Source organism: Microcebus murinus, chromosome 16, assembly GCF_040939455.1.
Source record: "Microcebus murinus isolate Inina chromosome 16, M.murinus_Inina_mat1.0, whole genome shotgun sequence".
Lineage (NCBI taxonomy): Eukaryota > Metazoa > Chordata > Mammalia > Primates > Cheirogaleidae > Microcebus > Microcebus murinus.
In genome coordinates this window covers 31,963,885-31,991,178 of record NC_134119.1, presented here as the reverse complement: position 1 = coordinate 31,991,178, position 27,294 = coordinate 31,963,885, and the positions used below count along the sequence as shown (strand labels likewise).

At 42.0% G+C, this 27,294-nt stretch overlaps 1 protein-coding gene across 3 annotated transcripts in view; it reads right to left on the bottom strand.

Annotated features, from left to right (window-relative positions):
- Window positions 1-21,671, bottom strand: part of ACSS2 (acyl-CoA synthetase short chain family member 2) — a 45,181-nt gene extending 23,510 nt beyond the window's left edge. Inside the window, exons 1-2 of one of the 3 annotated variants that reach the window (XM_012754768.3) lie at window positions 21,401-21,671; window positions 16,085-16,280 (exon numbers count right to left, since the gene is read on the bottom strand). In XM_012754768.3, the coding sequence (XP_012610222.1) occupies window positions 16,085-16,280; window positions 21,401-21,578 (374 nt within the window). In that variant the 5' untranslated portion in view covers window positions 21,579-21,671. The remainder of the gene's footprint in view (window positions 1-16,084; window positions 16,281-21,400) is intronic. The other 2 variants (XM_012754767.3, XM_012754769.3) reach the window with 2 other exon arrangements.
- Between the last annotated feature and the right edge of the window lie 5,623 nt (window positions 21,672-27,294).

The window sequence follows — 27,294 nt, the reverse complement described above, 5'->3', positions numbered from 1 at the left end:
CACAAATTTTGATACATATTGGATACTTACTACGTAATTGTAAAATGAATGGATAAAAGAATGAACAAATTTATCTCTGCTCATAAGACTGGCTGGATCCAGGCTGATGAGAGAAGGGAAATATGGAAGCAAAGAAGTGATAAGATAGCACACAGACTAAGAAGATAGATGCTAGACAGGCGGGGGAAATGGTAGTCACAAAGAAGAAAAGAGTGTGGAACGTAGGGAATAGAATTCAGAGTCATGTCAAGAAGAGTTTCTTGAGCCCCTGTAGTGGGCTCAGTCCTAGACTCTGTGCCATGGGAGAAACTGGAAGAAGCCCCTGGAGCTGAGGTTCAGGGTATGGAACTCTTGCCCTGCAGTCTGGGCTATTATTATACCTTGTCCTCTTGCCAGCTATTTTTAGGCCTTGATCCAGAGACCTTGTGCCTGGTCACCTTGGCCAAAGTGGCTTGGTGCCAGTTAGATTCTGCACCTCTTCTCTCTTTCCTCTGCCTACATGCCTACTTAGAGGAAGGAAATCAGACATACTTGTTTCTACCCTCTTGTGTCCCATGCTGGCCTTACCCATAACAAGTAAATGAGGGCAACTCTATCAGATCCTCTATTATCACAACATTTGGAATGCTGCCTAAAAGAAAAATATACTTAGAGCAGAAACAGAAAGTGGGAAGAATATCCAGGGATGCCATTTTATATGTACATCAAGTCTCTCAAGTATAACAGACACATGCAAAAATATTCATTACAATGGTTCTCTGTTATCCAGGTCAATAGCAGTTTAGCTTTTTTTATTTTATTTTTTGTTTGTTTTTGAGACAGAGTCTCGCTTTGTTGCCTGGGCTAGAGTGAGTGCTGTGGCATCAGCCTAGCTCACAGCAACCTCAAACTCCTGGGCTCAAGCAATCCTGCTGCCTCAGCTTCCCAAGTAGCTGGGACTACAGGCATGCGCCACCATGCCCAGCTCATTTTTTTTTTTTTTTTTTTTGAGACAGAGTCTCACTTTTTTGCCCAGGCTAGAGTGAGTGCCGTGGCATCAGCCTAGCTCACAGCAACCTCAAACTCCTGGGCTCAAGCAATCCTACTGCCTCAGCCTCCCGAGTAGCTGGGACTACAGGCATGTGCCACCATGCCCGGCTAATTTTTTCTATATGTATTAGTTGGCCAATTAATTTCTTTTGTATTTATAGTAGAGACGGGGTCTCGCTCTTGCTCAGGCTGGTTTCGAACTCCTGACCTTGAGCAATCCACCCGCCTCGGCCTCCCAGAGAGCTAGGATTACAGGCGTGAGCCACCGCGCCCGGCCTCATTTTTTCTATATATATTAGTTGGCCAATTAATTTATTTCTATTTATAGTAGAGACGGGGTCTTGCTCTTGCTCAGGTTGGTTTCGAACTCCTGACCTCTAGCAATCCACCCGCCTCGGCCTCCCAGAGTGCTAGGATTACAGGCATGAGCCACTGCGCCTGGCCAATAGCACAGTTTAAATCATCAGTCCTTAAGCTAGTGTACTCTATTCCCATGGGTACCTGAGCAGGAAAATTTTAAGAGAATAAATGTCCAGATCTTCAACTTCCATATGTAATCTTTCTGAACACTGACCTGTCTGAGTTGGTTCTTCTTTCCCACTCTTTCATAATTTCCCTTCTCCTACATTATAAAAGAATGTCACATTTCTCTCTTATCTCAACGTTTATTATAGTACAATGCCGAGTGTATAAAAATCTCCAGGGTGCCAAACAAAGGGACTATTTGAAAATGTGTAACTTTGAGGGAGAGCCCCAAAAAACAAATCAAAGAGAGCTTCTGTAAGAAATCAATATTGAGCCGGGTGCAGTGGCTCAGGCCTGTAATCCTGGCACTCTGGGAGGTCAGGAGTTTGAAACCAGCCTGAGCAAGAGAGAGACCCCGTCTCTACTATAAATAGAAGGAAATTAATTGGCCAACTAATATATATATAGAGAGAAAAAATTAGCTAGGCATGGTGTGGCACATGCCTGTAGTTCCAGCTACTTGGGAGGCTGAGGCAGCAGTATTGCTTGAGCTCAGGAGTTTGAGGTTGCTGTGGGCTAAGCTGACTCCACGGCACTCACTCTAGCCTGGGCAACAAAGCAAGACTCTGTCTCAAAAAAAAAAGAAGAAATCAATGTTGAAAGGATTGGCATCGTAATTCATCCAGGTGACAAACTCATGGCAAGACTACTTGCCTTATATCTATTAGAATTATAATTCAGAAGTGAAATAGTTATCATAGGGTCATATATTAACATATTTATTTTAATTGAGAAAGAAGTTAGGCAATTTCTAACAGAAAGTAAATCTGATTTGGATGAGTATGTTGACAATGATAACTGGCTATACAAAACAGATTGTATGGTAGACATTTTCTATAAATTATATGAGCTAAATTTGCTTTGCCAAAGTTTTGAAAGAGATATAAACAATATATGTATGTTATATACATGTTATATGTGCATTTTACAAATAAGATTCTTTACTATTTTTAATTTTAAAATATTTTTATATATTAACTTTAAAACATGTGAAGTTATATAATTTTTCAAAATTCTTTTAAGTATACAATTTTAAGAGTTTAAGACTACTGCTCTGAATAATTATTTTTCAGTGGTACCCTGCCTGTCCTCTGCATCACAATCATCTGAGGAGGTTGTAAAACTGTAAGTCAGAGGTCTTATCCTCTGAAGATTCTGATTCAATAGGCTGGGGTGGGGTCTAGGAATCTGGTTTTTTTAACAAGATTCCCAGGTATTTATTTATACACATTATAATTTAGGAACCCCTGGCTCTGAATATGGAGTCACCAGATCTACATTTATCATTTACCCCTAATTCAATAAATAAATTTACACAAATTTCCCCTTCTCTCTGAGCCTCAGTTTTCTCTTCTGTTAAGTATAAAATGGGAGAAGGGGGGTTGGGAGGAGGGGGAAGATTGGTGTCAGACTAGGTAATCTCTAATGTCTCTTAGACTCTTTGATTCTCATTTCTTCCTTCCAGCAGCAGGGAAATGGACTCTCAAAGTCTGTTTCAAAGAAAAGAGGTAGACAGGGGAAAGAATGTGGAACTTCTAGAGTGGAATTTGGAGTCATGCCAAGAAGAGTTTCTTGAGCCCCTAAATGGGCTCAGTCCTGGACTCTGTGGCATGGATGAGACTGGAAGAAACCCCTGGAGCTGATATTAAGGGTATAGGACTTACATGGGAGTTCCATGCTTACTTACATGGGGAAAAGACAAAAAAAGAACAAGCTTAGCTGCAGTACAGATCAAAGAAAAGTTATAAAACCTGCCATGCCTGCCTCACGTGGTTGTCGTGTAAATCAAATAAGAATTCAGCTAATACCTCACGTGAGTATAAAACTGCTTTAGAGGACATTCACTCCCCTGATCCTCATAGCTACCTTAGCAGTAGGCAGAGCAAGTATTACTATCCCCATCTTAAAGATACAAGAAATCTGGCTTGGCAAGGTGGCTCACACCTATAATCCCAGGATTATAGGGAGGCCCAGTAAGGAGGACTGCTTGAGGCCAGGAATTTGAAACCAGCCTGGGCAACATCCCAAGACCTTGTCTCTACAAAGAATTCTTTTAAAAGTTAGCCAGGCATGGTGGCATGCATCTGTAGTCCTAGCTACTCAGGAGGCTGAGCCCAGGAGTTCAAGGCTGCAGTGAGCTATATGATTGCACCACTGCACTCCAGCTTGTGTAACAACAAGACCCTGCATCTAAAAAAATAAAATAAAATAATACAAGAAATCCAGAGGAAGTAGCTTGCCAAGGCTACATACAGGGTTAAAGACAAATCTGTGACTAGGTCCCAGGTTTCTGACATCCAAGCTAGTGTTTGTTCTACTCTACCAATATAGAGTGTTTGCAAATGAACATGGAGAAGCCTCTCTCCTAACAATCTCTAGGAGCACTGTAGGCGACTAAGGAAACTCCCATTCACTTTGAGCTTTAGCCTGTAGCCAAGACCATACTAACCACGATCCTTTCAACATCCTAACAACTTCCTGAAAGACCCAAAACCTCAGGCAAGGGGGCCCTCATATGTCTACCTTCACAGTCCTTGGCAATGTCAAGTGTCACAGGACCACTGTACATCTATTGTCTCCTGGAGACATGTCTTTCACCTCCCCACCCTCTCCCTGGAAATAAGGAAAAGCACATTGTTCCTAACAGTTCATTCCTAAATAAAATTGTAGCTCACAGGCAAAAATCTTGCCCCCATTAGATTGAGTTCCATAAAGACAAGGACCAGTTATAGTTTGTTTATTGCTATATCCTAAACACCTAGTATAGTGCCTGGCACATAACTAACTATAAATCCCAATGAAATTAAAAACCTGCAGCTTGAAGCTAATGGATTATCTATGGAACATGGCTATCCAGACAAATAAAATTAGATTTCTGTCAGTTTGTTCTATGTCATGTGAAAACAAGTAGATAGATTTTCACCAAATCTAGATGTCACATTTAGGATTCTCTAACTTAATATGTGTGGCAGTTTGGAGAATACTTCAAATAGTCACACTCAAGAGCAGCTGAAACTAAAGTTAAACAAGAGGCCTCTCTGACTGGATTTGGATAGATTTCCATATATTAAAATATCATGGTCAAAAAGAAACACTGGTTTTAAAAATGAGTCTCTAGTCAAAAAATCATACTCAGAAATGTAGATGTTGATATGGTATAGAAATAATTCCTGCATGGGCAACTGTATGTAATGTATTCCAGGGTGAATAGATTCAGTCTTATTTATTTTATTGAAATAAAATAAGATTCTCCCTGCTAGTAAAACCATAAGGCTTTTAATAAGTAGACCAGACCTCAGAAACCTAGATGAGAGCTGTTCTAAAAGCCTCACATCCCAAAAAAGAGGTAACAGGTAATGTCTAAGGCCCTCTTAGACCTGAGGGTCTACAATATTCTCTGCTTCAAAATTCAATGCTCCCTAATACCCAATGCTTACACATTGACTGCCACATTAGAAAAAAAATTTTTCCTTGGGGCCTTGGTGTTTTCTTATGAAAATAGAATAAAAACTTCGAAAACAAAACAATCCTTTCTAATTTAATGAAAAATTTGTTATTTCTTATTGTTTTCTGTGTGTGAGTTATAATTTGAAAAATAGTCCTTGCAGCTCCCAAGGTGAAGAGATGTGTGAGTTACATACGCTTAATGAGGCCCTGGGCTCAAAACTAGTGTGAGTTAAATACAACTCTCATGGCCGTTAATGTGTTAAAGTTCATACTGCTCAGCCCTGTGTCCTTGGTTCCTCCAGGGTCTGGCCCTACCTTAACTGATCAACTTCAGTTATACTCTTGCTTTAGGCCCACATTTAGTTTCTGCTAAAGTTTTGAAATTTTAGCTTTGAAACTAAATAGTTTTAAAACTGTTTTGTAGTTTCAAAAATAGCTTGAGGTGTTACTTTGTAAAATTTTAAATTGGCAATCTTTTGGTCCCAGGATAATTCCACTATCTTTTTCTCTTTTAAGAATACTCCAGGCCGGGCGCGGTGGCTCACGCCTGTAATCCTAGCTCTCTGGGAGGCCGAGGCGGGCGGATTGCTCGAGGTCAGGAGTTCGAAACCAGCCTGAGCAAGAGCGAGACCCCGTCTCTACTATAAATAGAAAGAAACTAATTGGCCAACTAATATATATAGAAAAAATTAGCCGGACATGGTGGCGCATGCCTGTAGTCCCAGCTACTTGGGAGGCTGAGACAGAAGGATCGCTTGAACCCAGGAGTTTGAGGTTGCTGTGAGCTAGGCTGACGCCACAGCACTCACTCTAGCCTGGGCAACAAAGTGAGACTCTGTCTCAAAAAAAAAAAAAGAAAGTGAAAACCCACAGAATGGGACAAAATATTAAAAAAAAAAAAAAAAAAAAAAGTAACACTACTCCCTTCTTGCTAAAAAAAAAACAAAAAACAAAAAACAAACAAAAAAAAGAATACTCCAAAGTAGGCCTGGCGTGGTGGTTCACGCCTGTAATCCTAGCACTCTGGGAGGCCGAGGTGGGAGGATTGCTTGAGGTCAGGAGTTCAAGACTCTGTCTCTACTAAAAATAGAAAAAAATTAATTGAGCAACTAAAAAAAATATATATAAAATTAGCCAGACATGGTGGCACATGCCTGTAGTCCCAGCTACTCGGGAGGCTGAGGCAGTAGGATCGCTTGAGCCCAGGAGATTGAGGTTGCTGTGAGCTAGGCTGATGCCACGGCACTCACTCTAGCCTGGGCAACAAAGTGAGACTCTGTCTCCAAAAAAACAAAATAAGAGAGTAAAAATTAATATAAGAAAAAGAAAAAAAATCAACCACTGGTATAAAATAAAATAGCAACCAATTCAGTTTAGTCCTTAGGCTATGTTCTGTTGGCTGTAGTACTGAAAAGGGCCCAGAATATCAAGGCCATGGAAGTCAAGTACAGACTGAAGGACTATTCTGGTTTGAAGGAGACTAAAATGACATAACAACTATATATCATGTATAATTCTTCTGCTGGATCCTTTTGCTATAAAGGACATTACTGGGACAACTGGCAAAACTTCAGTGGAGTAAGAGGATTAGATGGCAGTGGTATATGATTTTTTTTAAAGGCTAGTAAAGTGAAGCAGTGGAAATGGAGAAGGAACAAAAGAATCTGTAACTGGTTGTGATCAATTAGTTGTAAACACCACTGCACTCGGACCAGCCAGTCTATGAATATTGATTTCCTTCTTTTGATAGTTATATTATGGTTATACAGGAGACAGTCTTTGTTTGTTAGAAATACACACTAAAGTGTTCAGGGGTCTACCTATTACTCTCAAATGGTACAGAAGAAAAGTTATTTGTATTATATTTGAAACTTTTCTATAAATTTGAGAATGTTTCAAATTTTTTTTAAAAATCATAATATATAGCTTTTTTCAGCTACAATGAGGTATTGGTGTGGCAGAATTGCAACCTTGCCAATTGACCTGGTCAGTTTTAGTTATGTAGTCCTTGTGACAGAAGCATTTTGAGGATATACATGGAAAAGTGGTGTTCCATCTTTGATTGCTGGTCTTTTTCCTGGATTTTTGGCTGGGTATGGAGCTTACCATGTCTCCAGTGACAAATGAGACATAAAAGTTTCACTGTCTACAGCTTTCTTTGTGGCCACCATAATGGGCTTAAGATTTAAGAGTTTTAAGAAAATAATACCTGCTGGGCTGGTTGCCTGTTCAAGCCTCATGAAGATCCCGAAACTTGTCTTATTATGGCTCTGAGCATCCACAGGAATTAAAAACTAAGTTCATGTCATCCTACTGTAATAGGCAGAGCATATTCTTTGTATGTAAAAGATAATTTTCAACATGTAATGTTAAGTGTCTTATTTTATGTTAGAAACAAAAGTAGCACTGTCAATTCTAATATGAACACTAGCTTGAGTTATTTCTTTAAAACAAAGACTTTAACTGTTTTCCAATTGTCAAGCACTGTTTTCTTCGAAGAGGTTTAATGAATCACAATATGCTCTTCCATTTGCTGTGTCTATTTTAATATATGTGGTACTTTTTTGATAATTATAAATATTCAAGTCTCAAGTTTAAACTACAACTTATCAGATAAAGGAATCTCTTTGACATCACAGAATGCTAATGTATCTACTTACCATCTCTGTCATATTAAAAATTATTATAAAAATTGGGAGGCCGAGGCGGGCGGATTGCTCAAGGTCAGGAGTTCAAAACCAGCCTGAGCAAGAGCGAGACCCCGTCTCTACTATAAATAGAAAGAAATTAATTGGCCAACTGATATATATATAAAAAAAAAAATTAGCCGGGCATGGTGGCGCATGCCTGTAGTCCCAGCTACCCGGGAGGCTGAGGCAGAAGGATCACTCGAGCCCAGGAGTTTGAGGTTGCTGTGAGCGAGGCTGACGCCACGGCACTCACTCTAGCCTGGGCAACAAAGCGAGACTCTGTCTCAAAAAAAAAAAAAAAAAAATTATTATAAATTATATTTTTTCTATTTTAATTGTATTGCTGCCACTGTTATTTTTGTCCTTTAAAAAATTTTCATTCTCTGCATACTCTTAACAGAATGTATTCAGTATTCAAATAGAAGATATTTTGTTTTTAAAAAATTATAATATATACTGTATGTTACTAATTGTATATAATTATAAATATAATTTAAAAATCATAAAATATAATATAAACTAAGGAGGGCTCATAATAGGACTACAGATGTTTAAACTTTATTCTGTAGGTAAAGAAAATTCAGAGAGACTTCTAGGCAAAACAAGTCTTTTCAGTGTGTTTTCTTATCTTTTATCTCAGCTAATCCCTGTAGCAATCTTTTGAGTTTGGCAGAACAAGATTTGATATTCCCATTTCAAAGGTAAGAAAACAGGTTTAGAAGGATAACATCACTTGCCAAAGGTCACAAGCAACCAGGACCTCTGCCTGTAGATTCTTAGCCTAGGCTTTTTATTCTTTTTAATATACGCATGATCAAAAAAGCGATATTTTCAAAATATAAGTCTGATATGTCATACCCCTACTTGAAACTCTTCACTAGTTCCCTAGCACTTGTCACAGCTGCAACTTTACATCTGTGTATGAAACACAAATTCCTGATCCTTCCCCCAGAGCTTCTGCTAGTATCTTCATCTCAAACTAATGGAAATTCCATTTTTCTGGTTGCTCAGACAAATAACCTGGGAGATATTCTTGACTCCATCCTTCTATATCCTATGTCAAGTTCATCAGCAAATTCTATTGGCTCTGTGTTCAAAATACCCAAAATCTGACCACTTCTCAGAACCTCCACCATTATCTCTATTATCATATCTTGCTTGAACTATTGTAAGTGCCTCATTACTAGTCCCTTTGCTATTGCCCTAGGCCCCCACTACAAAGCCTATTCTTAAGGTAATACACAGACTATATACTGGAGATATTTACTTTAAAAAAAAGTTTAGGCTGGGTGTGGTGACTCACACTTGTAATCCCAGCACTCTAGGAGGCTGAGACAGGCGGATCCCTCAAGTCAGGAGTTCGAAACCAGTTTGAGCAAGAGCCAGACCCTGTCTCTACTAAAAAGAAAATTAATTGATCAACTAAAAAATATAGAAAAAATTAGCCGGGCATGGTGGTGCATGCCTGTAGTCCCAGCTACTCGGGAGGCTGATGCAAAGAATCGCTTGAGCCCAGGAGTTTGAGTTCGCTGTGAGCTAGGCTGACGCCAGGGCACTAGCCCGGGGCAACAGAGTGAGACTCTGTCCCCCCCTCAAAAAAAAATGTTTAGCCAAAATAATCTTTAATGAATAGACGAATGAACAAATCTGAGCTAAGGAAAGGATGTTACTTCTTGAGGTTTGGACTTTAATGTCTTTTTTTTTTTTTTGAGACCAGAGTCTCATTCTGTTGCCAGGGTTAGAGTGCCATAGCATCAGCCTAGCTCACAGCAACCTCAAATTCCTGAGCTCAAGTGATCCTCCAGCCTCAGCCTCTCGAGTAGTTGGGACTACAGGCATATGCCACCATGCCTGGCTCATTATTTCCATTTAGTAGAGACAGAGTCTCACTCTTGCTCAGGCTGGTCTCAAACTCCTTAGCTCAAGTGATCTTCCCACCTCGGCCTCCCAGAGTGTTAGGATTATAGGTGTGAGCCACCATACCCGGCCTGCATTTTTATGTTTTTAGTCTTATAAACTGCTGTCAAAATTTTCAAAACTGGCCCTAAACTCTCTAAGTAAACTGCTGGCTAGACAGGTAACAAGTTGTAAGTCTGTGTAAGTAGAAGCATAGCGTCTGGAACAAGGAATGTAGGTGTTGTCCTGTCTAGAACAAATTATAACTGCTATGAGACTCTGGCCAAGTCATTTCCACTCTCTGAACTTCAAGTTCCTCATTTGTCAAAGTGTTGTGAACCATACGCAGGTTCAAAAAAACAAGAGACAAATATACAAAATAGCATAAAGAAGACATCGTTTAAATAGAAAAACCTTAGGTATTATGAGAGATTGTAAACTAAGAGGTAGAGTGAGGCTGTCAATGAGGCTAATGTCTGCTTAGATATGTAAAGTCAAAGAATGGTAATAGTACCCTACAGTACGTTGGTGGACCATAGCTGGAATACTAAATTGGAGATGTTGGCCAACTAGAGTATGTCTAGAGGAGACTGACATGGATGATAAAGAGGTTGTTTAGGAAACCACATTATATGAGGAACTTGAGAATGTGGATTCAGTATTTTTTTTTTGAGACAGAGTCTCGCTTTGTTGCCCAGACTACAGTGAATGCCGGGCATCAGCCTAGCTCACAGCAACCTCAAACTCCTGGGCTCAAGCGATCCTCCTGCCTCAACCTCCCGAGTAGCTGGGACTACAGGCATGCGCCACCATGCCCAGCTCATTTTTTCTATATATATTAGTTGGCCAATTAATTTCTTTCTATTTATAGTAGAGACAGGGTCTTGCTCTTGCTCAGGCTGGTTTCGAACTCCTGACCTCAATCAATCCACCCGCCTTGGCCTCACAGAGTGTTAGGATTACAGGCGTGAGCCACCGTGCCTGGCCCACGTATCTTATTTTGAAGTAAAAAAACAAACGGGCAAAAACACCCGCATGTAGCCCTCGGGCTGTAGTTTGAGGATACCTGGTCTAAAATAACCATTATCATCTCTCACCTGGATTTCTATAATAGCCTCCTAATTGGTTTCCCTATTCCTACTTTTGCCCTTCTATCATCTATTCTCAACACAAAAATTAGATTCTAAACATAAGCCAAATCATTGTCACATCTATGCTTGAGATTGTCTAGTGGTTCCCTGTTTCATTGTGAATAAAAGCCAAAGTCTATATTGGTTTTCAAGGTTTGACATGATCTAGCACCCTGATAACCTCAATACTACTCTTTCTCTAGCTCATACTGCTTAAGCTACACTAATTTCCTATCTAGTCTTTGAGCACATTAGGCAGCAGCACATTTGCTCTTTCCTTGCTCTTTCCCCTCCCCACCCCAATTATCTGTATGGCATACTTCAGCATTTCCTTCAGGTCTCTACTCAAATGTCACCTTTATCAGAAGGTTCTTCCCTTATCAGCCCCCACTCTGCATTATCATTCCCTTTTCCCTTATTCTCCTCTGTATTTTTCTACAGCACTTATTACTACCTGTCATATAGTTATCAATTTATTTATTTATTTATTTATTTATTTTTATTGTCTGTCTCCTCAAGCTAGGTTACAACTTCCACGGGGGCAGAAACTTTGTTTTATTTTATTTTATTTTTTAAATTTTTATATCTCTCATCTTTTTTATTTTTAATTTTTTTGTTTTATTTTCTTTTTGCCTCTAAGGGGAGTTAATACAGTTGTGAAGAACTTTGTTTTGTTTAGAGTAGTGCCTGACACATAGTAAGTTCTCAATAAGTATTTATTGAATGAACAAATTGTTCCCTGCATAAAGCTTTCACTTCAAACAGATTTGGTCTTCCCATTGTCCCAAGATAACAATAATGGTGGTTAATATTAAGTGCTTTCTATGTGCCAGGAACTTGACACATGGGTTTGTTATCCTATTCAATACTACTCAATTGACAATTCCATGAGATAAAAGCTACTTTTATCCACATTTTACAGCTGAGAAAACTGAGGCTCAAAGAGGTTAAGTAACTTGTCCAAGATCAGACAGCTAGTTACTGGCAGAAATAGGGCTCAAACTAGGTTAGTCTGACAGCAAAACCCATTCTCCTCTTAATCTTTGTTATCCTGCCTCCTTATAATGCTTTTTCCTTTGTGTGAACTATTTGTATAAGTGGCTCTTTGTAGTTTGGCCCATAACTGCTTTCAGACTCTTTTATATAGGCCTATTCAATCTTCCCAAATAGAATACACACTCCAAAAGACCAGGATCTGGGACATTTAAACTTGATAGATAACACATTTTATCTAATATTTTTAAGCAAATTAATTTTAAGTTAATTTTACTAATATGGCTAATTTCTCTTTTCATCTGTCACAGCCAAGTGATAGACTACTAGAATAATGAGGTAATATCATGTGAAAAAAAGAATAGTTGACTAAGAGTGAGAATATCTGGAGATTAGTTTCAGTTCTGTCTTCAAAGAGGTGTATGACCCTTAGGCAAATCACTTATCTTCTTTGGCCCTTAATCTACTGATTATGTAAAAAGAGTTGGCCTACCTAGATGGACTCTTAACAGTTGCTTCAAGTTCTAAAAATACTATTATTCCATGAACATCTGCAATGTGTCAAGACAAAAGTAAAAGGCCAATTCTTCTTTAATATGGTTCTATTTTGGCTAATTGGAATACTTTCCTAAGAGCACTATTTCCTTTGTGGATTATTTCAGTGTATATACAATGCATGTCCCAAAACAAGAAATAAACTACAGATATGGCTTGCTAATGCCACTACAGCTATCTAAATGGCACAGTTTAAGTCAAGAAGAAAGTCATACTATGGCTCTATAAGAAGTATTAATATTAATATATCAACTAGAGCAAATCACTAAAAAGATGTCATTATTTAAAAAAATAGTAATACAAATTAGAGCAGAAAGAAAGTAGGCTCCAAGAGGAGGAACTTTGGGGGGAAAAAAGAGGACTTATAATAAACTATATGATAAACAGGTTAGAAAAATTATGTATATTGGCCATGCATGGTGGCTCACACCTATAATCCTAGCACTCTGGGAGGCCAAGGCGGGATGATCACTCAAGGTCAGGAGTTCAAAACCAGCCTGAGCAAGAGCGAGACCCCGTCTCTACTAAAAATAGCAAGAAATTAATTGACCAACTAATATATATAGAAAAAATTAGCCAGGCATGGTGGCGCATGCCTGTAGTCCCAGCTACTCGGGAGGCTGAGGCAGAAGGATCGTCTGAGCCCAGGCGTTTGAGGTTGCTGTGAGCTAGGCTGACACTACGGTACTCTAGTCTGGGCAACAGAGACTCTGACTCAAAAAAAAAAAAGAAAAAAAAAAAAAGAAGAAGAAGAAATTAACTGGCCAACTAGATAGATAGATAGATAGATAGATAGATAGATAGATAGATAGATAGAAAAAATTAGCCAGGCATGGTGGCGCATGCCTGTAGTCCCAGCTACTCAGGAGGCTGAGGCAGGAGGATCGCTTGAGCCCAGGAGTTTGAGGTTGCTGTGAACTAGGCTGATGCCACAGCACTCTAGCCCAGGCAACACAGTGAGACTCTGTCTCAAAAAAAAAAAAAAGGAAAAATTATGTATATGATAAAGGCTTAAATAGTATTAAAAAATGGTAAGCAATTATTAACTTCAGAGAAAACAAAAATCTGTACATAAAAGGAAATATAGCTATAATATGTTATTATGTAAACAGTGATTTTAAATTAACTAGAAAATAGCTATAATTATATAGGGAGGATGAGACTACATTATCTATCATAACAAGAAATCAATACTTTCTTCAAAAAAGATAAATAGCAATATAAGTATATAATTTTAAAATATGGAGGTAACAAAGGGAAGCAACCACATATCTGACATATTTGAACTTTACTTTTTATAACAAATGTGATTTATTTGTAGTTTGCTTTTGCTTTACTATATACATAAAAGAATTGAATAATAATTGCCCATATGGTACTTGTCTCCTACCACTCTATCCTAGTATCCATAACACCTAAGAGGGCTGAGAATCTAGTATCTTTAACAATTCTTGTTGAGAGAGTGACCAATATAAAAAGGGAATGAGGATATCTTGTTCAGTTATAGAATTTTGCTCTGGAAGTAAATTTAGAGACTATTTAATCCAGTGCTTCCCAAACTGTTGTTCCATGGAATACCACTACTCATGGTACTAATAGCATGCTATAAAGTGTTTGGGGCCCAAATTAATTTAGGAAATCTCACATTTAAAAAATATTAATCAGATATCTCTATGGCAGACTTTACTTCTTGGAGACTTTACTTTGTTCAAATACATTAAGACTCCCACACAAAGGCAATCTATTATGTAGTGTTTCTCAGACTCATTCATTTCATGAATTAAGAAACCCCTACTAATATCTTCAGTCATTAGTGGTTCCTGAAATATTCTTTGGAAAACACTGATCTAGTCTACTCCCTTCATTTTACAAATGGAGAAACAGAGGCTCTCCAGAGGTTGTTCAGGTAAAGAGTGATAGGTCAACTAGTGTCTCAAGAAAGAAAAAGCCTCAGGATTCTGGAGCAATCTCCAGTGATTGAAATCTCTGGCCTGTATATTCTCAGTCTTTCTTCAGGCACCTGAGTTTCAAACTGGGGAAGAAATTCAGACACAGCATCTCCTTTGAAGATCTTTAAAGGTTTTCTGATCCTTAAAGAGTCTAAGAGGTGGGCTCAAATGTCAGCTGAGCTCAAGTATAAAGCACTAGAGCAGAAACTAAAAAGAGTCTCAACAGATATAACAGTGAGTGGCAAAGTGACCTCCAATTAAGCAACAGTAATGTGATAATAGAGCGCTAACATTTGTATGTTCTCCAATAAATAAATAAATGTTTTTACAACATTATCTCATTTAATTCTTATAAAAATTTAGTGAGAAAGACAAGAGTAAAATTATTATCCTCATTTTATGGAAGAGGAAACTGATTCTCAGACAGTTAAATGCCTCGCTTGTGGTTACACACAAAGTAAATAGCAGAGTTAGAATGAGAACCTAAGTTTTCTGCCTCTCAGGTTAGGACTCATCGTAATATTTTACATAAACTGAACAAGTGTTGAGTGAGTTCCAATTTAACACTTCCATGAAACATCCAATCTGCCCCTACTGGCTAGCTTAAAAAACAGATCAGTTCTCAGAGTGCTCATAGAGGGTAGCAGAAGCAACACCCCAATCACTAGAATTTCAAGGTTCTATTTGGATTCACTGTAATAATACCTCCTAGAGAGCTAAGTTGCTGGGGGAGGGGGGTCTTAGAAAGTTCCCTCTGGGGAGGCCACATGGCCTAGTAATACAAGCAATGAGTCAGATAGTCTTGAGTTTGAATCCTGGCTCTACCACTTACTTACTCTATGACCTTATTCATTACATAATCCTTCTATGCTTCATTTATTCACCTATAAAATGGAAGTTTTGCAAAGCTGTTGAGAGGCCAAGGTAAGGAATTTAAAGGGGTAGTATGTATCATGGTTAAAAGTGTAAGCTTTGTATTACACGGCCTGGGTTTGAATCTCAGCCCTGCTTCTTGCTTTTTTGTTTGTTTGTTTTTTGAGACAGAGTCTCATTTTGTTGCCCAGGCTAGGTGAGTGCCGTGGCATCAGCCTAGCTCACAGCAACCTCAAACTCCTGGGCTCAAGCAATCCTGCTGCCTCAGCCTCCCAAGTAGCTGGGACTACAGGCATTCGCCACCATACTCGGCTAATTTTTTCTATATGTATTAGTTGGCCAATTAATTTCTTTCTATTTATAGTAGAGTCGGGAGTCTCGCTCTTGCTCAGGCTGGTTTCGAACTCTTGACCTCAAGCAATCCGCCCGCCTCAGCCTCCCAGAGTGCTATGATTACAGGCGTGAGCCACCGCACCCGGCCTCTTGCTAGCTTTTGACTTCGGTTAAGTCACTTAACTTCTCGGAAATTCAGTTTTCACACATGTAAAATGAGGAAAACAAATAGTGCTTTTGTAGTTGGTGTAAGCATCAAAGGAGATAACCCAATAAAAGGTAATGATAATGGTGGTGGTGGTGAAAAAATACCTATTTTCCTCCCAAAGCAAGAATAAGAAAGAAAGCTGCTCAGTCCTATTCTCTTTAATTTATCCACATCCCTCTTCCTCTCCAACCACAAGCCAAGCAGTCAGAACACTTGGCTTTGAATGTCAACTTTCTCATATACTACTTATGTAATCTAAGGGAAATCATTTAACTTAATTCAGTTATTTTTCTTCAACTGAGACATTAAGTTAAGGATACTTTGCTTATACTACCCAGTTGTTGTAAGCATCAAAGGAGTTAATGAATTTTAAAGTACTTTGTCAACTATGAAGTACTATATCAATATAAGAGGGACTGCTTTTATCTGTCACAGACTATAAGATAGATTTTTTACCAGTAAAAAGCCACTTTATCTCCAATTTTTTTCTCATAGACATTTCGATCCAGTACATTGTAGCAGATGTTGGTAGTTGCTCCTTTCATCCACTCAATGAAGATTTTCCCTTTAGTCACATCAAAGTTGTACTGGAGGAATGGGCCAGGGCATGGAGTCTTCCAGTAAAATTCCTTGGCAATGTCACCCCAAAACTCTGCAACAGAAAAGGAAGCCCCAATATCACTAAGCTTCTCAGACATATTTATCAACAGATGGCTTACCATTCTATGCACAAAACTAAGTCACAACTTCCCTACCACCTGGGTCCCTCCTTTACCTCATCTTATCATCTACCACTCTCCTAAACCATCTTCTATTCCCATGGACTGATTCTGACTGACATTCGTCCTTCTGTCCTCAAAACTGCCTATCCATTTTTCACTAGCTATTCAAATCATAGCCACCCAGTACCTAACATAATGCCAAGCTCCTAGCAGGCAATCAGTAATTTTTTAAATGAAGTAATTAGTGAAAGGAAGAAATGATTTACTCACAGAGCTTCACATGACCCGTTGTTTCTTCTCTTAATTTGTTCATTCTCTCTCAGCATTTGAGCATCTCCTCCTATCTCTACTTGTACAAGTGTTATCATTATATGTCAGCTATTGCTATAAGATTTTTTTTTTTTTTTTTTTTTTTTTTTTTTTTTTTGAGACAGAGTCTCGCTTTGTTGCCCAGGCTAGAGTGAGTGCCGTGGCGTCAGCCTGGCTCACAGCAACCTCAAACTCCAGGGCTTAAGCGATCCTCCTGCCTCAGCCTCCCGAGTAGCTGGGACTACAGGCATGCGCCACCATGCCCGGCTAATTTTTTCTATATATATCAGTTGGCCAATTAATTTCTTTCTATTTTTAGTAGAGACGGGGTCTCGCTCAGGCTGGTTTCGAACTCCTGACCTTGAGCAATCCGCCCGCCTCAGCCTCCCAAAGTGCTAGGATTACAGGCGTGAGCCACCGCGCCCGGCCTATTGCTATAAGATTTTTATATGTATTAGCTCATCTAGTCCTTACTATAACCCTAGGATGGAGGCTTTTCTCATTTTGTGAACTTGAAAATTAAGGCTCATAGAGGTTAAATAACTTGTCCAAGGCTACACACTTACTAAGTCAAAATTTGTACTTCCCCGAGAAAGACATTTTTGCTAAAATCTGAAAGATGATTAAGAGTTTTTTCCACTCGCTTACCAGGGTACTATGGGATGGGAGGGAACAAGGGTATATGTTAAGAGGAACTCCTTAAGGCTAAAACACTGAGAGGAAGAGAAAGAATAGCAGGAATTGATGCATAATCTGGGCAGATCATGCAATCCTTGGGTGCATGATAAGGAATTCGGTATTTATCTCAAGAGCAATGGAAATCCATTAAGAGTTTTAAACAAGAGTGACATGATCAGATTTACATTCTTAAAATATCTGGCTCCTCTGGAGAAAATATACTCAACAGGTAAAACATTTCAATGCAGAGAATTTAGGATATTTTGAGTACTGGACTAAGAGTTGGAGGGGAGAGAGACACTTAGAACCAGAACAATGGAAGAAACCTTGGAGATTATGACCCCCTCATTTCATTTCATACAAAACCAAATTTGTAGAGGCTAAGGGATTTGTTCAAGGTTACACAGTTTAGAGTTTATACAATTTAGTTGGAGAGATAATATTAATACATGAAATATTTTTAATGTACAAGACAGAATACAATTGAAAACTAAATTACATGGTGCACAACCTTGTGATACATTAATGAAAACCAAATTAGGCCGGGCGCGGTGGCTCAAGCCTGTAATCCTAGCACTCTGGGAGGCCGAGGCGGGCAGATTGCTTGAGGTCGGGAGTTCGAAACCAGCCTGAGCGAGACCCCATCTCTACTAAAAATAGAAAGAAATTAATTGACCAACTAAAAATATATATACAAAAAATTAGCCGGGCATGGTGGTGCATGCCTGTAGTCCCAGCTACTCGGGAGGCTGAGGCAGGAGGATCGCTTTAGCCCAGGAGATTGAGGTTGCTGTGAGCTAGACTGACGCCACGGCACTCACTCTAGCCAGGGCAACAAAAGTGAGACTCTGTCTCAAAAAAAAAACAAAAAACAAAAAACAAATTAAATCAACCCCAAAGTACCATTATGTACCTATAAAACTTGCAAAGATTTGAAAAAATGATTTAACCCAATGTCTGGAGTGGTCCTGAGAAAGCAGATACTATTACACAATAATGGCATTGTAAAAATTGGCACAATCTTATTGGACAGAAGAGCAATGCCTGACAAGAGCCATAAAACATTTTCTACCCTTTTATCTGCTAACTCAACTTTGGGGAAATATACTCTAAGAAATAATCCCAAAGGAAAAAAAAATGATTACTAAAAAGATGATTACAGCAACACTATTTATAATAGTGAAATTAGAGGCAATCCTAAAAGCCCAACAATACCAAACTGATAACAACTGGTAATTCAAGTAGTAATACAATGGAATACTAAATGGCCATTCAAGAGAAAGCAAACAGGAACTGATATTTAGTGAATGCCATTCATATATCAGGAATTGGACTAATCTCATTCAATCTTTATGATATTATGGTTGTATAAAGTATGCTTTAGTTATCCCAATTTTTTTTTTTTTTTTTTTTGAGACAGAGTCTCGCTTTGTTGCCCAGGCTAGAGTGAGTGCCGTGGCATCAGCCTAGCTCACAGCAACCTCAATCTCCTGGGCTCAAGCAATCCTACTGCCTCAGCCTCCCGAGTAGCTGGGAATACAGGCATGCGCCACCATGCCCGGCTAATTTTTTGTATATATATTTTTACTTAGTCAATTAATTTTTTTCTATTTTTAGTAGAGACGGGATCTCGCTCAGGCTGGTTTCGAACTCCCGACTTCGAGCAATCCGCCCGCCTCGGCTCCCAGAGTGCTAGGATTACAGGCATGAGCCACCATGCCTGGCCAAGCAGAATTTTAATTTGAAACTGCAGGAAACAGTGAGCTATTATAAGTTTTTGCAGTGACATATGAAAGTAGTTATTTCCATAATATCAGTGTAACGGTGTTTAGATAAATCTACCGGAGAGACTGAAGGTGGTGAGACTAGAAAATAGACAATAAATTAGGAGGCTACTCCACTGATTTAAAAGGATCGCCGGGAATTGAAAAAAAAAGGTAAATTGAAGAGAAGGGAATTAAATGAAAAGAAAAGGCTACTTCCTTGATTTAAAAGGATCTCTAGGAATTGAATATCTTTTGAGGGAGTATTTGACAGAATTTGATGAAAAGCATATTGTAAGGTCAGGGAAATGGAATAGCATTGCTATTAGGATATAGGCTCTACAGTCAAGACTGCCTTACAGTGGCACAGTGGCTCATGCCTGTAACCCTAGCACTCCGGGAGGCCAAGGCAGGAGGATTGCTTGAGCCCAGGAGTTAGAGGTTGCAGTGAGCTAGGATGATACCACTATATGCTAGCTGGGGTGACAGAGCAACACCCTGTCTCAAAAAAAAAAGATTGCCTTAGTTCAAAATCCCAACTCCAACTCCACCACTTTACACCTGTCTTGCATTATTCAGTAACTACTTTGTCCATATTATTCTTATTATTATCAAACTACCATTTATTAGCTGTCTACTGAGCATCAGGCACTCTATAGTGCACACTTTACTTATTACACACTTTAGTCCTCATATAAACCGATGAGGGAAGTATTGTTATTCCTATCTTATAGATGAAGAAAAGAAATCTTCATTGTTTAACACATTGACATGTGTTAAACAGATATGTTTAACAGACTGCCACACTAGAAAAAAATTTTTGCCTTGGAGCCACAGTGTTTTATTACAAAAATTGAATAAAAACTTTGAAAACAAAATGATCCTTTCTAATTTAGTGAAAAATTTGTTATTTCTTATTGTTTTCTATGCATGAGCTATATGCAACTTGAAAACTAGTTCACAGGACTCCCAAGGCAAAGAGATGTGTGAGTTACATATGCTTCACAAGGTGCTGGGCTCAAAACTAGAGTGAGTTAAATAGAACTCACATGGCAGTTAATGTGTTAAAAAATTTGCCTGAGACCCCACAGTAAATGAGTTGCAAAACTAGGGTCTAGGCCAAGCGATGCCTCACACCTGTAATCCTAGCACTCTGGGAGGCCAAGGCGGGCAGATTGCTCGATGTCAGGAGTTCAAAACCAGCCTTAGCAAGAGTGAGACCCCATGTCTACTATAAATAGAAAGAAATTAATTGGCCAACTAAAATTATATATAGAAAAATTAGCCAGGCATGGTGGCGCATGCCTGTAGTCCCAGCTACTTGGGAGGCTGAGGCAGAAGGATTGCTTGAGCCCAGGAGTTTGAGGTTGCTGTGAGCTAGACTGACACCATGGCACTCTAGCCAGGGCAACAGAGTGAGCCTCTGTATTAAAACAAAAACAAAAAAACAAAACTAGGGTCTACATTTAAGTTTTTCTGTGTTTGATTTGCAGCCCATACTTGTCCCACAACCAAACATCAGGCTGCCTCCCAAATGGGGTACAGTTTTGACCCCTTACCCAGACTGAGAGTAAAGGCAGGGAATTTTCCTCACACATTTTTAAAGACATGGAACCATTTATCAAATCTCTGACTTATAATCCCAGCCCAAGTTTTTTGTTTTTTAAACTTGACATTTTAGTGACTGGTTCAGTCTTATACTTGGTAATTTCCGTTGGGATTTTTAACATATTAAAAATAGATCTGGGACCTCATTACTAATTTTGAGGGCCCCAATATGGGAGCTAGACCCGTTATTGCCCCTCAACAGTTCACAGGTTAAAGGTCATAGTGTCAAAGGGAGGCAAAGAAAGTTCTACTCCTCCCCTCAAGGCGTCCCTCTCCCCATAAATCCCCTCTTTTCGACTCAGGAACTCCCCTTCTCATGAAACTTTCACTCTCTTCGCTGACTCCCCCAATCTCAAGGAACCTCACTTCCGTCACGGAACCCCGCATCTCCTCACAGAATCATCTTTCTCCTTGCACAAACCTTCCTCTCCTCACGGACCCCAAGTATCCGAAGAACTCCCCAACTCCCATGGAACCCTCATCTCCTCACAAAAACGCTCCTTTTCCTCACTGAACCCCATCTCCTCCTGGGATCCCTTCTCCTTCTCCCCAAAGAACTGCAATTCTTCACTCACAGAACCTCTGTCTCCTCGTAGACTCCTCAACTTCCCAAGGGAGCCCCCAACTCTCCCAGGAAACGCCCGCTCCTCTGCTCACCGACGCCCCCCAGGCCCGCCCGGGCCCGGCCTCACCCCTTGGCTCCTCCACAGAGCGCCGGTGCAGCTCGCGGTAGCGCTGCAGCGAGGGGACGTGCGCGGAGCGGCTGACCTCAGGCGGCGGAGACCAACTCCGCGCCCGGCCTCCGGCTCCAGCTTCCTCCTGGCCCCTGCTCCCGCTGCTGCTCCGGCCACGCTCCTCGGGAAGCCCCATCGCGTCAAGTTTCGAGCACCGTCGCCGCCTTTGCGGTCGCCACGGGTGCCCGGGCGGGGAAAACAGATCGACCTAGAGGCGGAGCCTTAGGCTAGTGGGGCGGAGTCTTTCAGAGGCGGGGCTTAGGCAGAGAGGTGGGCGGATTCCCGAAGGGGCGGGGCCACGTCCGGTGGGGGCGGGGTCAGAGTTCTCAAAGACAGAAATACTGCACTGATAAGTCGAAGCATAGGGGCGGAACTGAGTTGCCGGAAAGAGTGGAACCGTCCAGTGAAAGCAGCAGGGGCGGGGCCGGGCGTGACAGGATAGGAGAAAGGGTGGGACCACGGAATGACAGCAAGGGGCGGGGCCGGGCGTGACAGGAGAGGAGGTGGGCCCATGGAGTGATGGGGAGTAGCCGGGCTGGATGTGACTGGAGAGGAGGTCGAGCCATGGAGTGACCAGGGTGGGGTGGGGTGGGGTCCTGGACTGACACATAAGGGGTTGGGTTAGGGCGGGGCTCGAGCGGGAAAGGACGGGGCTAACGGGAGGAGTTGGGTCAGGCCCATGGTGGAGCTGCCCCTTGGTCTGATTGCACAGTCCTGTCACCCCACCGAGTTGAAAAGCCAGGTGAAGTAAGGTCCCTTGCGGATGACACCCTCCCCGACAAGGTCCTCCTCTTCTCTGAGCAACACCCCCATTCCATCCTCAGGAAAAAAATTTCCCACAACTCTGAGGACATGGCCCAGCGTACATGACCGCCTCTCTGCTAACCCTGACGCCTGCTCAGATTTTCTCCTGCTTTTAAGGATATGTCTTCAATCTCCTTGCCTTCATAAATCTCTGTCCAGAGCTAAAATACAAGACTCGTTAAGTGAAGACTGGGGGGTGCCTTCAGGTCTTTGATAATAAACTCAACACTTAATTGCCTAATTGCACAAATAGTAAACCCAGGAAAGGGAATAAACTTGCGCAAGGTCACAGAGCAAACAACCACCAAGTTAGGGCCAAACCTAAGTTCCCTGACTGCAAGTTTAGTTTTACTTCCTCATCAGGCTGAAGCTAAGGCTGGTAAAATACCAAAGTCTGTTTGAATAGGTGGAGTCATTCACATTCTCATCTTTCCTTCCCAATCTCTTTACTTCACCAAGGGACTTCCTCTCCCCCACTTGCCACAACCTGGGCTCAATTACCTCTGGCTTCCCACTAGCCCCTTCATCCCAGAAAGAAGTCAGGGAGGACCCTCTATCTCCCACCTGTACTGCCAAGAAGGGCCTACCTCTCACCCATCAGTTCACAGATTGGCTGTCAAGGCAGGAAGGATTCTTTTTTTTTTTTTTTTTTTTTGAGACAGGATATTGCTCTGTCGCCCTATCTAGAGTGCAGTGGTGTCATAACTCACTGCAACCTTAAACTCCTAGACTTAAACAATTCTCCTGCTTCAATCTCCCAAGTAGCTGGGGCTACAGGTGTGTGCCATGACATCTAGCTAATTTTTCTATTTTTAGTAGAGATGGGGTCTTGCTTTTTCTCAGGCTGGTCTCGAACTCCTGAACTCAAGTGATCCACCTCGGGCTCCAAGAATGCTAGCATTACAGGCATGAGCCACCACACCCAGCTGAGGATTCTTAAATATCTAACTTCAAGAGTGATTCTAAGCCCTGAAGCAAGCAGCTCCCGCCTCCTGAAGCCTACACAGCACATGTAACCCCATCTAGCCCAGCTTCCCTTCCCACCTGCTCCACTGCCCTCTGCCAAGTTGACCATAAGCCCAACACACCCTAAGCTGAAAAAAAAATCTCCGCATGGTCAGACATGATCCAGAGCCTACTCAATCCTGATCTCAGTCCTCACTGAAGGGGCACAGACCTCTTAGACTGGACATGGACTCCATTGAGGGGACAGATACTTCATTGAGGAGACATCGGCTGTACTGAAGGGACACACACTCCACTGAAGGTACATGGACTCCACTAAGGGAACACAGATGTTGCTGAGGATTCTCAGATCCCACTAAAGGGCTCTGGGCCCTGCTAATAGGACATGCATGGCATTGAAGGACATTTATCCTACAGAGGGGACATGGATTTCCCCCTAGGAAATACAGAGGCTATAGACTTTACTAAGACTTTACTATAGACATGGACCCCATTGAGAGAACACAGACTCCATTGAGGGGCCTCAAACTACACTGAAGGGGCCCAGACCTCATTTAGTGGGGACAGGTCCCACTGAGGGATGAGACCTCACTATGGCATAATAGGCCCTATGGAGAAGATAAGATCTTTTTTTTTTTTCTTTTTTTTTCTTTTTTTTTTTTTTTTGCGACAGAGTCTCACTTTGTTGTCCAGGCTAGAGTGAGTGCCGTGGTGTCAGCCTAGCTCACAGCAACCTCAAACTCCTGGGCTTGAGTGATCCTTCTGCCTCAGCCTCCCGAGTAGCTGGGACTACAGGCATGCGCCACCATGCCCGGCTAATTTTTTATATATATATCAGTTGGCCAATTAATTTCTTTCTATTTATAGTAGAGACGGGGTCTCGCTCTTGCTCAGGCTGGTTTTGAACTCCTGACCTTGAGCAATCCGCCCGCCTCGGCCTCCCAAGAGCTAGGATTACAGGCGTGAGCCACAGCGCCCGGCAGAAGATAAGATCTTGAAATGATAAAAGCCTCTCTGTGGGGAGGAAAGCACCCACAATGAGTACACATTCTACCTGTAGGCCGTCATCCTCTCCACCCCACCACCAGCACACAAGCTCTGAACAGTCTTCTCTCTCCTTCCTATCCTCTCTCCCTAGTCCTACTCCCAAACCCTACAGCTGGTCCTGACCCACTACTGTCTCCTCCTGTCTATAGGTCGTACTGCAGCTGCTGTGCCCATAGTAGATTTTCTGTGAGCCTGAAGTCTGGGGTTGGGGAGAGAGGGGATGTGTGTCCAGGGGCTTCAGTAGCCCCTGCCCTGCTTCCTGTAAAGTGTACAATTGCACAATAGAAGTTTGGACCAGAGGTCTCATAGGATAGGGAACCTCTCTCATCATTGGAGATGGGGAAGTAGTGCAAGTTATAGTGTGATTGGACATCCTGAGAGTAGAGAGAGGATGGATGGGTTTGGACAGAATAAGGATCTTTGAGAGGCTGGGTGTGGTGGCTCACACCTGTAATGCTAGCACTTTGGGATGCTGAAGAGGGAGGATCACTTGACCTCATGAGTTCGAGATCAGCCTGAGCAAGAGCAAGACCCAGTCTCTACTAAAAACAGAAAAATTAGCCAGGCATGATGGTGTGTGTCTGTAGCCCCAGCTACTTGGACGCTGAGGCAGGAGAATCATTTGAGACCAGGAATTTGAAGTTGCAGAGAGCTATGGTGATACCACTGTACACTAGCTGGGGTGACAGAGCGAGACTCAGTCTCAAAAACAAACAAACAAATGAAAAGAATCTGTGAGATTAAGGCAATGATGATGATGACGATGATGGCATTTACTGAGTAGGTGCCAAGCCCTATACTAAGTGCTTTCCATTCGTTATGTAATGCTCATTGTAAGGTTTTTCGGTGGTGGCAAAAAGAAAAGACAGACAGAGAAAGAGAAAGAGTGGGGCCAAACCATGTGGCTTTATTTAGTGCTCCCGGATGAGGTTCTGAGGCCCTAAGAGAGGGGGGGCCCCAGAAGTTGCCCCCGTTTGAAGGGAATGGGGCCTTTTATACTGTTTGGGCCAGGCTAGGGACTTTTGGTGGGAAGGGCTGGGGCAACCTTTGGTGGTCATTGAGAAATAGGAGGGGCTGGTGGTATTTGCTGAATCCAGGAGCCAAAACATTCTTATCTGGGTGGACACCTGGGTTTGGTTTTTCTCAGTGGGGTCTGGTAGTTTGTCCTTGGCGGGTCTGGTCTCCTGAGCCTTTTCTTTTTGATCTAGGGAGTGGAGAGGGGCCCCCCGCCACCAGCCTTACACTAATGACAACCCTCTAAGATAGATATTATTATCTCTCTGTTTTACAGATGAGGAAACTGATACTCAGAGAGATGTGCCTTGTCCAAGATCACACAGTGTCTGAGTGGTAAAACCAGGAATAGAACCTGGACACCCAGACCATAGAGACCTATCCCCCACCCTACCCCACTCCTGCCCTACCACCACCACCGTAACTTCTTTCTTTTTTTTTTTTTTTTGAGACAGAGTCTCGCTTTGTTGCCCAGGCTAGAGTGAGTGCCGTGGCGTCAGCCTAGCTCACAGCAACCTCAAACTCCTGGGCTCGAGCGATCCTTCTGTCTCAGCCTCCCGAGTAGCTAGGACTACAGGCATGTGCCACCATGCCTGGCTAATTTTTTATATATATATCAGTTGGCCAATTAGTTTCTTTCTATTTATAGTAGAGATGGGGTCTCACTCTTGCTCAGGCTGGTTTTGAACTCCTGACCTTGAGCAATCCGCCCACCTCGGCCTCCCAGAGAGCTAGAATTACAGGCGTGAGCCACCGTGCCCGGCCCCATAACTTCTTTCTTAAAGTGTAGTTTCCAGAATCACATCAAAACTCAAAAAATGGCCAGTTTCAGTGGCTCAAACCTGTAATCTGAACAATTTGGGAGGCCTCGACCCAACCCTGCATTGTCCTTCAGGTGCTCCAAGCACCGCACCTTGCACTCCCACTGCAGGCTGACAGACAGGAGGATCACTTGAAGCTAGGAGTTCAAGAGTAGCCTGAGTGTCAGGCGCGGTGGCTCATGCCTATAATCCTAGCACTCTGGGAGGCCGAGGTAGGCGGATCACTCAAGGTCAGGAGTTCTAAACCAGCCTGAGCAAGAGGGAGACCCTGTCTTTACTAAAAATAGAAAGAAATTAGCTAGGCTTGGTGGCTGAGGTCTGTAGTCCCAGCTACTCAGGAGGCTAAGTAGGGAGGGGTACAGTGAACTATGATCACACCACTGCACTACAGCCTGGGCAACAGAGCAAGATCCTGTCTCTAAAACAAACAAACAACAAAAACTCTTAAAATGATGGTAAATATTCAAGTTCTAAGGATCTCATCCCAGCCTACTGAATAATGATCTCTGGAGTGGAATCTGGGGATCTACTTTCAAAAATCTCAACGCACACTGAAGTGTCAGAATCATTCTCCTATGCTGATAGGTCAGGGGTCCCAGAAGGGGTGTGGTTGAAAGAGGAATCTGAAAAGTGTCAGGTGCGGGAAGGGAGCGAAAGGATCTGTTGTCCAAAGAGGAGTCTGTAGGCGAAGAAGCGGTCTGCAGATGAAGCATGGGCAGGGTATTAAAAAGTGGTTTGGACGTGAAGGCTGAGTCTGAAATAGAAAAAGAGGTCTAGGAGAAGGTGGCTGAGATCAGAGGAGAAGGATCTTGGAGTCCAAGAAGGGATCTGGGGTCCGAGGAGTTTGGGGTCAGAGACAGGATCTGGGGTCGAGGAGGGCTTTGTGGCCAGTGAAAGGGCCTGTGGTCAGAGGAGGAAGTCTGGGGTCTAAGGAGGACAGTAACTGGATTCAGACTGGAAGGAGGAAGGGATTTGGTTCCTGGGCTACATAAAGTGCCTGGAGCCACTGAGGTCGCGCTTCCAGTGCGCTTTCTGCCCCCCACGTCCCGCCCCCACCCTGCACTGCCCTCCAGGTGCTCTAAGCACCGCACCTGGCACGCACTGCAGGCTGACAGCGCTAAGCAGGCGGGGCGAGTCAGCCAGGACCTGGCCAGGGGTTGGGGCGAGGCGCCCCCTCCCGGCGGTCTAGGAGCTCAGGCC